This window comes from Lolium rigidum, chromosome 3, assembly GCF_022539505.1.
Source record: "Lolium rigidum isolate FL_2022 chromosome 3, APGP_CSIRO_Lrig_0.1, whole genome shotgun sequence".
Taxonomy (NCBI): domain Eukaryota; kingdom Viridiplantae; phylum Streptophyta; class Magnoliopsida; order Poales; family Poaceae; genus Lolium; species Lolium rigidum.
The window spans coordinates 348,181,170-348,191,958 of record NC_061510.1 but is presented as its reverse complement, the minus strand read 5'-3'; the positions used below and the strand labels follow the sequence as shown (position 1 = coordinate 348,191,958).

General features: G+C 41.7%; 1 protein-coding gene across 1 annotated transcript; it reads right to left on the bottom strand.

Annotated features, from left to right (window-relative positions):
- Positions 1-6,326: 6,326 nt before the first annotated feature.
- LOC124704020 (beta-glucosidase 7-like) lies at positions 6,327-9,638 on the bottom strand. The gene is made up of 11 exons (XM_047236251.1): positions 9,413-9,638; positions 9,237-9,295; positions 8,878-8,953; positions 8,554-8,625; positions 8,292-8,379; positions 7,761-8,004; positions 7,505-7,620; positions 7,178-7,395; positions 7,053-7,084; positions 6,787-6,889; positions 6,327-6,667 (listed from the first exon to the last, which is right to left on the bottom strand). The coding sequence occupies exons 1-11, from the start codon at positions 9,636-9,638 to the stop codon at positions 6,399-6,401; spliced, it is 1,503 nt and encodes a 500-aa protein (XP_047092207.1). The 3' UTR covers positions 6,327-6,398.
- Positions 9,639-10,789: the final 1,151 nt, after the last annotated feature.

The following is a 10,789-nucleotide window of genomic DNA, read 5'->3' as shown; positions in this document are numbered from 1 at the left end:
ATGATGAGTGTTATTATGCTTATGTGCTAAACCCTAAAACCCTAATGTGATCAAGTGAAGGTCACCAACCCAATAAAATAAAAGAGAAAGAAATCAAATAAGAAAAACCTTAAACCCTAATCTTCTCCGAAATCATTTTGGATCTATTTTGAGAAACCCAAAATAAAATAAAAGACATATGGGGGCATATAGCCCTAATAGGTAAATCTTGAACCCTACCTTTATTATTTATGCTAAATGGTGGTGAACCATTATGAACCCCACTAAACCCTAAACCTCACCCCTCTTTTTCATCACCCTAGTGAAAATAAAATAAAAGTAAATTAAATAAGAAAAAGGTATATGTGCCTATGGCTATTTTTTTATAAATCTTTACCTTAAACCTTTCCACTTTATTTAGATAATTGGAAAAGCTTCATACACCTTACCTAGTACCTATCAAACCAATTCCTAGTGGTTTCCAAAGAAATTAAAAAGAAACTAAAAATGCCATAGAGGCATATGAGAGTAAAATGCAAATTTGTGAATTTGAGGAGATTGACCCTAGGACTTGTTATGAATGGTTGGATCACTTCTCTATCACATTCCAACACTCAACAACATAAATTGGGTCAAGCCAATTCAAATTAAAAATCAAATGCAACATATGCATAGAGGCATATGTGGCACATAGCCATTTCACCAAACTTTGACCTATGACTCTAAACCTTGACCAAATGATGTGAAACCCTCTCTCAACCCTAGCTAACATTAAATAAACCCTAAACCATGACCTTTGATCATAGATAAAGAAAAGGAAACAAAAATATGAAATGCACCTATGTGCATATGGCCAAAAATACAAATTTGAGCAAAAGACCATCAAACTTGTTTCCATTGCTTGGATTGTTTTCTTATATCATATTAAACCTCAACTACATCAATGAGATCAAGAAAAACCAAATCAAATTTGGAAATAAGAAGATTTTCCAAATACACATATGTGGCTATGGCCAATTTTGCAAATCTTTAACCTAGACCTTTTTGGTTTGCACCATTGGGTGTAAATGGATACTAAACACATATTAACAACTTTGGAAACAATCAAACCTCATTCAAATCAAATTTGAATGAAATTTGAGCTCACATAAAATTATGGTCACTTTGGACAATTATAACCTGAGGCCTACTTTGAGCCCTGTTATTTCCAGATTTCTCTTCTAAACTTTGTCAACTCTTCACACCTCATCCAAGACAACATCAAGCACTTCAACTTTGCCCAAATCCACCACCCCAAATTCATCACCAATTTCAAATGACAAGCAAGCAAAGTCAGGACTTTGAAACAAATATAAGATCATATGCAAAATGTGATTTTGCATCTCAACTCCATTTTGACCACCACCACCACCAAAATGCTCCACTTAATATATGATTACAACCCACCAAAAAGAATTTCAAAATTCAAAAATCTTTTTCTTTCGGGCATTTGATCAAACAGCTTGCAGGCAGGGTGAAAAATTGTGCCCATACTCTATTTTTAACTTGGACTTGGTCCAACCTGACCCTCTCTGCACCCTGGTACCTCCACTCACCTCTCAGCTTCAGTGCCCAGCCCTGCCATCACCTCCCCTGGCTCACAGTGACCATGGCATGACCATGCCATGGCATGGCATGGCCACACCATGCCATCCCTCTCACCTCTCACCCTGATCATGCACCATCATGTCCTCTAGCTCACCCACACTCTCCTGAGCAGCCTGGACACGAGACTGGACCCAACGGTGCACTGGACCCGCCAGAACGCGACACGCCCAAACGTGCCCAGTGACACGCGCGCCAGCCAGAGCGTGCGTCGGCCAGCGCCAGAGCGCGCGCAGGCATGACGACGCCCCGACGCCCCACGCCCCCACTCGCCACCACCGCTCGCCAGTAGACGCGCCAGGCCACCAGGAGCCGCCAGGACATGTCCGATGGTCCGCGGGAACGCCATGGCCAACGTCATCATCGACGTGACCCGCCACGGTGCTGAGCGTTCCCATCAAGCTCCCCATCGCCACAGACCCTCTGCCGCGCCACGATCACGCTCATCGTCATCACCAGAGCAGCGAAACCCGGTGCGCCCATCCCTTGCCTCTTCGTCGCCTCGGAACGACGGCGACGACGACGACCCTAGCCGGGCGCCACGGCCACCTCTCGCTCCTATAAAAGGGGAGCCTCTCCCAGTGAACTGAGCACACCATTCGCTTCCTCTCCTCACCACAGATCTCCTCGTCCCTCCAATTTCATCGATTAGCCACCGTCTCGCCCCAATCGCTAGCTCACCGCCGCCGCCCGTAGCCAAAGCTCGCCGGAGAAGGAGACCTCCCCCGACGACGCAACTGCTTCCATCGGCTTCACCATCATCGACAACGTCGCGGCGCACCCTGAAGACGCTCGCCGGAGCCCAGAGGCGCCCTCCGACCCCCTACTGCCGCCGAGCCCGCCGCTGCTTCTCGCCGTCGACGACGACAACCTCCAGCCGTTGGATCATCGCCTGATCCAACGCTCCTCACTTCCCGTACCGGTTCGGTGAGTTAATCCCGCTGACGTGTGGTCCCCGCACTGTCAGTCGGCCCGTTGCGTGGACGCGCTACTGGGCCGGCCCACCTCCCTCGTTCTTCCCCTGGCCCGTTTATTTTCCCGCCAAGCCCACAATTCAAACAAAGAAATTTCGAATTTAATTATTGTTTCTCAGATGCTGTTTTGAAAATTAAATAGAATAAAATCTACCAAACCAAATTGAATAAATTTTATATATTTGGAAACCTTGATAAATTATCTACAATACTACACTGGCCTCAACTCTAGTTTTGTTGTAGAATAAATGTGACAAAAATAACAAGGCAGAGCCTTTTTCCACTTCAAATAATTATTAAAAATCAACCATAAATTCTTTTCAGTTAATTCCACCTCCAATAATTCACATTTCACTTATACTAATTGTTTCTACAAAAATATGCCATGCCTAATTTGAATGATCATGGCTTAGTTGATTTAAATGACCCTATGGCTATTTATAGTCAAAGATATTGTTCAAAACTATTAGGAAATCATATGGGAGTGTTTCTCTCATTTAAATCTTGTCACCACCAATTCAAAATGTAGTAGAGACTCTGGTCATTTAGGTCTCATAGGAATTGTGGTGATATTAAATCCTTGCTATACTAGAATTAAAATGTATGAGAGCTTCCCTCTCATTTACATCTTGTCTCAACTAATTCAACATGAGGTAGATACCATGGTTAGCTAAATCTCATATTGAATTAGTTGATGATATTAAATCATTACTAGGTGTTGTTAAGGCATGAGGTGCACCACCTCATTTAAATTATGTTCAAAATTAGGTTTGCAAATCTATGAGGTGTAGCACCTCATTTAAATCAACATAGTATTTAAATTGCATTAGTTATTTAAATCACATGAGATGATGAATCCCAATTAAATCACCTTCCTCAAATAATAAATGTGAAGTGTTGACCTTGGTCAACATGGTATCATTCCTGTTATTTGAGAATATTAAACCACCTCAATAGTAGCATTTAAATCGTTCCAACTAATTATTAAATCATATGGGAAGTATCCCTCTCATTTAAATCTTTGTCTCAAGTAATTCTACATGAGGTAGAGACCATGGGCTATCAATTCTCATATGGAATTATTTGATGATATTAAATCTTTACCATGTTAGGACCTAAAAGGTATGAGGTGTTTACCTCATTTAAATCATTTTCTCAAATAATAAGTATGAAGAGGTTGACTTTGGTCAACCTAGGTCATATATTGTTCATGAGAGAAATTAAATCTTAATAAGACAATGAGAGGAAATTATTTCTCTAAGTAATTAAAAGTAAACCTTATTTAGTATGAGAGGAAATTATTTTTCCTAAATAAGAAAACAACACATTTACCCACTTAATAGTAATGAGTGATGCTAGTTACTTGGGGTAAATTATATGAGGTGTATCACTTCATTTAAATCTTGTCCCAAGTATTTTCATATGAAGTTTGAACCCCTGGTCAAATACTCTCACATGAAATACCTGGAGATTTTAAATCATAATAGGCATTATTAAATGGTATGAGGTATCTCTACCTCATTTAAATCATTTTCTCAAATGATGATGATGAATGGTTGACTTAGGTCAACATAAACTCATGTGTGATGGTTTGAGAAATTAAATCTTAAGAAGATTCAATGAGAGGAAATTATTCCTCAAGAATTAAAAGGAAACTATCATTTACATATATAATGAGAGGAAATTATTTTTCTTAAGAATAAAACCATATCAACCCACATGATGACAAGGTGATAATGCTAGAATAGTTGGTGTGATTTATGTGTGTGCTTTTTATAGCTCTTGAACATGTGTGGTGATTGTATACCCCGTATTCGTATTTATAGACGCTAGTGCCGAAGGCTACGAAGGAGACGACGAGAACATCTACGGAGAAGAAGGAGGAACATTTTGATCCATACCCCAACCAAGGCAAGCTAATATTCTTGCAAGACTACCCAAGTGCAAAGCTCCTCACGAGCAAGGCACCATTACTTTTCCTTTATGCTTAATGATCCTATTTCCCAGTTTTACTCTACAAGCTTTATCTACTTTTGTTTTTTTTAAAGTACTTTTTGATTTATGATTCACTTGGTTAGTATTGGATTAGTACAAGAGTATCAAAGTTAGCCTAGAAGCAAAGCAAATTACTTAGCACCCCTCATACTTAGATGCTAGTGCTAAATTGAAAATGACTACTCTAGATGGGAATATGTGCAATGAAAGGACTTTGAAAACCTTGGAATGATGATTCATTCTATTGAAAGATTTTGAAGGTGAATATGACTTGAGAAGGACTTGGTGAATTTTACGAAAACTCGATGGTTGGGTTCGGATGCGATACCATTCCAATTTACAAGTACCCCCACAATACCTGATTATGGGTAGGGCTTAACTGGAAGTTTATGTGTCTTAGTATGGGTTCCCTCTAAACAAGCGTCATTGGGGTTATGCCGAAAGCTGCCTCCACCACAAAAGAAACGACGTTAAAGATGAGGTGAATGTCCGGCCCAAGCCTCGTGCGGTTCCCAGGTTGACAGTCGGTCTTCACTGGGAGGCCAAGCTCATGGGGAGAGGTACCTATACTAGGATATGTAAGTAAAAGGTTATGGTTGATGATCCGCGTACTGAGTTACGATTATTCAGGGTTATTCCTGACGGATGTAATCAAAAGTTGTGGCACAAGCGTACAACCTCTGCAGAGTGTAAACCTATTCGAATAGCCGCGTCCACGGTTAAGGACGGTTGGAAAGGCCATACTGTTCCGTCATCAGACCATTTTCAAAAATGTGACATATGACTTGTGATTTTTGCTTTTGAAAGGTGAATGTTGAGTTTGACTTGAATTACAACAAAGGTTGTGGGAATGACACTAATGTTCCCACTTGAGTTAGTTAGCACATGAAAGGTCTTGATTTCAAATACTTGTGAACAAAAATTGGCTTTATGCAAAAGAAACTAGAGCTTAGCACCCCCTTACCAGAAATGTTCGTACTTACATTAGTATTAGTTTGCGAGTACTTTAAAGTACTCATGGCTTTGTCCCTGGCTATTCAAATGGCCAGACTATGAAGGAGAACCGCAGTACGAGGAAGATGGACAGCAGGACGTCTACGACAACTAGGACCACTCCTGACGTCAACAGTTGCCTGTGGAATAGATGGACCACGACCGCTACTACTTCGCTTCCGCTATGTGTTTTGTAATAGGATCTCTAGATCCACTATGTTGTATTAAGACTGGATCATGTGATCCTTTGTTGTAAGACGATTATGTGTTGTAATGAATGATGTGTTGTGATATCAATCTATTATGTCTCGCAAAAACAATATTCCTGGGATTGCGATGAATGGCATAATAGGCATCTGGACTTAAAAATCCGGGTGTTGACACACACTGCCTACAGTGACACTTATGTGACACATAACAAATGCGACCAAAATAATGTATTTACATGCTATTTGTGTTGTGGTGGATGTTGTTGCCCCGTTAGCTCTTGATGTTATGCTACACTGTCTTAAAAATGATGTCTTTTGTTCTTGACTATGGTTACGAATTTATGCCTCACATGTGTTTATGCCATGGATTTGGCTCTTGTACACAATTAGAGAACTACTTTAAATAATGTGGTTGAGCATGTATTCTCCAGGACAAAATTTTAGCTCCTTAATATCTGTCTTCTTTTTGTAAGACGCTATTTTAAATATAGCATGCTATAACTTATACAGCGCCTCGAGAAGGGGCCCACTAAATGAAATATCTCTCTATTTTAAAGCTTGATTGTACTTCCAACAACAGGTTGGCTAAGTCGGAGGCACTTCATCAGTGTTTCAGCAGGCATTTGAACCAATAGGCCGACTTCTTCGGGTAGCGCTCGAGAGTGTTGAAGTCGACGTAGACGATGCCGAACTTGGACGTGTAACCCAAGAGCCACTCAAAGTTGTCGAGGAGAGCCCACGCAAAGAAGCCATGCACATTGGCGCCGCCGTCGATGGCTCTCTTCAGCTCGCTGAGGTAGCTCTGGTAGTACCCAACCCTTGTGTCATCTTGCACATACTCATCGCGGGTAAGGTTCCCAGGTTGATCCATTCCTGCCAACATGATGATAAGATTAGTGATGTACATGCATAATAAGATGATTGAGAGTTATGAAGTCGAAAACTGGATCATAAAACCAAAAGGAAGAGATACAAGGAGCTGTATTCAGTACCGTTTTCCATTATGAGCACTGCGGGATTTCCATACTTCTGCCTGATGTAGTTCATAGATCCGTACATCCCAAACGGGGTGATGTAGAGCCAGTCAGAGTTCGCCTGTAATGATTCACGCGTTGACAAGGATTCATCATATTAATTTCGAAGTCAACAGTGCAATCATGCAATTGTCGAAGAAAATAAATTGAGCTGAAAAATCGTTGCAGCTAAGATGAATGACAAAGGATGGACTGAAAATAAATATGCAGTGGTGCAAATATACCCTTTTTCCAATCGGTTTGCCATTTCGCTCATCTGTGAATTTCAGCAAGAAAGGATCAACTGACAATATTTTTCTAGATATATTTATTGATGTGAAACCTGCAGTTTAAGACAAGAATAGCTCACATTTGTAGTAAACATGCCAATCTTCTGAGTAGCTAATTGGCGTCTGGTTCAGCAATTTCTTCTCCGTCATGTAGATAGCTGTGTAGTGATTGATCCCAATATAGTCTGATGAGCCCTTGACCAATTTAACTTGATCAGGAGTGAACCTGGGCAACCTCTCTTTCACAATATCTTGCATTGTCTGTGGGTACTGTCCATTAATTAGTGGATCCATATACCTGCATCCAAGCAACCGTTGATATATTTTTTTGAACTAAAGGGAAATATTTAATGAAAACAATTGAGATTTTTTAATATAAAAAAGGAAACTAGTATGGATGGCCTTACCAACCAACTTGGAAGTCCCTGGCTCTTTGAGCTGCTGCTTGATCTTCAGTTGAGTTTGTAAGCGCCTCGTACCAACTGAAGTCCAGAACTATTCCAATCTTCCCTTGCTGAACTGCCTACAATTTGTACTTATTACTATACGATCAGCAATCTAGACAGAATGACGTTCATGGCAAATCATGCATATCTGTTATCTCTAGTAGGCCGATCAAGTTAGCACAGTTTAATAATATAGCTCAAGCAGAAAAAAAAATACCTGATACTTATTCCGGTATCTTGCAACTGCATAACCATGTGCTAAGAGAAGGTTGTGAGAAACAATGTAAGGTTCTGTTGCTGAGTTCCCACCAGCAGCGCATTCGGAGCACCTTTGAGGAGGTTGATGCCCGGTATCATAACCAGTAAGCGCAACTCGGCTTGGTTCATTGAATGTAAACCAGTTCTTTACACGGTCGCCGAAGGTCTTGAAACAGAAGTCAGCGTAATCTGCAAATAGTTCCCTGAAAAACGAATATCATGAAGATAATCACGCATTCTCATATCGTAAGCCTTTCGCACCAGAGTTCGTTTGTACGTTCAGGTAAACATACACAAACTTCCACATTCTTTCAATATGTAATATGATAGAGAATTATAAAGTGTAAAAAGAGCAACTACTATATTATCTAGACGACTTATCTTGTATGCTTCTAATTCCAAAACAATAAGTCTAGACTAACTCTGAATGAGGATGTAAATCTAACACATTATAGTTGATAAAGGGAGATCGAATACTAGTTTGACTTACCCTGTTTTTGCATTTAACCAGCCTTGATACTTCTTCTCAAGTGCAAGAGGGAGATCATAGTGGTGAAGATTGACATAAGGAGTGATGCCTGCTCGGTTTTCATGGAAAACATTCAGATACTAATGCATTCAGGTTCTCATGGAAGTTTCGCAGATTTTTTTTTAGGCTGAACAGTGGGTTTCCCCACTGTGATTTTTTATTTATTTTATAAGTTAACAAAAGTCCACAAAAAGCAAAAACATATGCTTTTGCTATGCTGTACCTTTGTGAAGCAGGTAGTCTATCAGACTGTTGTAGTATGCTACACCCTCTTGGTTGACTTTTCCTTCACCATCTGCAGAAATTGAAGACGTGCAAGTCAGACAAATATTGCAGTTATCATAACTTTTTTTTGATAAAGGATGCTTTATTACTTTTGGGAAGCAATTACATCTAGCCTCTGCATAACCAGGATGCACACAGCCATTTACGAGTCTTAATTCCAAACAATGTCAAACGAAAAAACTAGGCGGAATACATATCGCAACGATGAAACATAACTAAGTCATGTAAGAGCATGCTACCACTCCACTGAAATTGTGTGTACCTGGGAAGATTCTAGACCAGGATATGGAAAAGCGGTAGGCATCGAAATTCAGTCCTTTCATGAGATCGACATCCTCCTGTTCCAGCATAAAGAGATTGAACTTGAGGCCCTAGAATTCATTCCCAACATTTTTTAAATGTACGAATACGTATTTTTTCGAGTCAGTAACGCACGGGGCGGTGTCAACTTCGTGAATTGTGAGTTTCAGTGTTACTCTGAGGAGGTTGCTATGACTACTACTACTAAGACAAGTTAATATGGTTACTCATATAAACGTTAAAAAGTCATCCCGTGGCTTAACCATCTCTGTTTTACTCCAGAATCCAGATACATACTATAGTACCTTCAAAAACAATTACCTTGTAGCGATGATACTGATCTGTGGTAACGTCTGCATTTTGGTTTCCCGGGATCATCCCTGCTCATTGCACCAAAGTATAAGAAAGTGTTAGCTGTGGAAGAATTCCATTCCTCAGACTGTACAAAGTCCTAGCCGATTGTTCAGCGGCCGATAATACTACATGTGGAGGATTACCTGGGATGTGGGTAAGTTCGTCCCATACGGATGGCCCGCGGCCGCCTCCGGCCGCCATGCCTTCCACCTGGTACGCCGACGTCGCCGTCCCGAACACGAAGCCCTTGGGGAACGACGCCCGGCTCAGACAGAGCGGCGTCCCCGCCCCCGCGGCGCTGGCGCATGCTTCTCCGCCATGGTACGCGGCCACCAGGGCAAGCAGTAGCAGAGCCGACCTCGCGGTCATCTTGCAGCGGGCAGTGGCAGCCTGAGCTCACACCGATCTACCAACGGGCAAGTGGTAGTGGCGTAGTGCAAGCTACTGCAGTCTCTCCTCAAGTATATATATGTGGGCGGCGCGCGTCCTAACCTTGCGGCGTCGCAATAATTGCCGGCGGCGCGGTACAGCGGACATGGGGTTTTCTTCCGATCAGCGACGTATCGTATAAAGCACGGAGGCGTTGTGCTGGCGGCCTGGCGCTAAAAGAGCTTACAAGAAAGATTTCTTCTTACAAAAACGGCAAGCAGCAAAAGAGCAGCTACTCCTACTGCACTCGATCTCTTCAAGTACAGTATATATTTGTGGGCGGCGCGCGTCCTAACATTGCAGCGTCGAAGCAATGGAGCTCTATCTTTGGACGTGTGGTTTATTTCGATCAAAAGCTTTATCGTGCTACCAGCTTACAAGATATCAGTATATAGACTACTTTTCACAAAAGAACGCCACACTCAGGCATGGAATGCAACACGCAACTCCCATGAATTGGACTGACCATAACAAAAGCTAAGATGTAGAAACGAGCAACAGCGACAACACAACACTTCCCAGCGAGAACAACACTCACAACACCGACCACTGCTGCAAAAGGGAGGTGACTTGCAAGTCGGTCCGCGCCACCACCTACTCGTCCTCGGCGCCGGAAAGATGTTAGCATCTCCCCATCATCGTTCAAACTTGTACGCGTGTGAACCGGGAAAGACACCATGGTTGTGGTGTACTAGGCAGAGCCGTGACCATCATCGGAGAAGGATTCGAAAATGCAGACGCAGCAAGTTCGCTGGAACAATCTTCACCGACAAGGACATGGAGTAGCGGTCCGTGATGAAGTACAAGGACTGCACTGATCCGGGCGTCGCGCAACATCGACTTTCACACTTGTGCATTAATTTGGAGTAAAAACCAAGGTTTAAAATAACGTGCTAAATGAAATAGCGGCAGCCTCCTTTAAACGTTGTGAACGCAATATCGTGCTAATAGCGTGTTATATTTCAAATAGCGTTTTTAAAATAATACTAAATATAGCCTAAAAATAAATAACTTTACTAGAACGAATGGATATATAGTCCAAAACTGACTGAATCATACATACATAACCACACATAAAAATAGATCACAAA

Excerpts from the sequence above, each read along its gene's own strand:
- LOC124704020 (XM_047236251.1), bottom strand. The coding sequence starts at position 9,638 with ATGACCGCGAGGTCGGCTCTGCTACTGCTTGCCCTGGTGGCCGCGTAC. Across the intron at positions 9,296-9,412 it reads CGAACTTACCCACATCCCAG|GGATGATCCCGGGAAACCAA; the intron begins GTAATCCTCCAC and ends TGCAATGAGCAG. Across the intron at positions 7,396-7,504 it reads AGGGACTTCCAAGTTGGTTG|GTATATGGATCCACTAATTA; the intron begins GTAAGGCCATCC and ends GCTTGGATGCAG.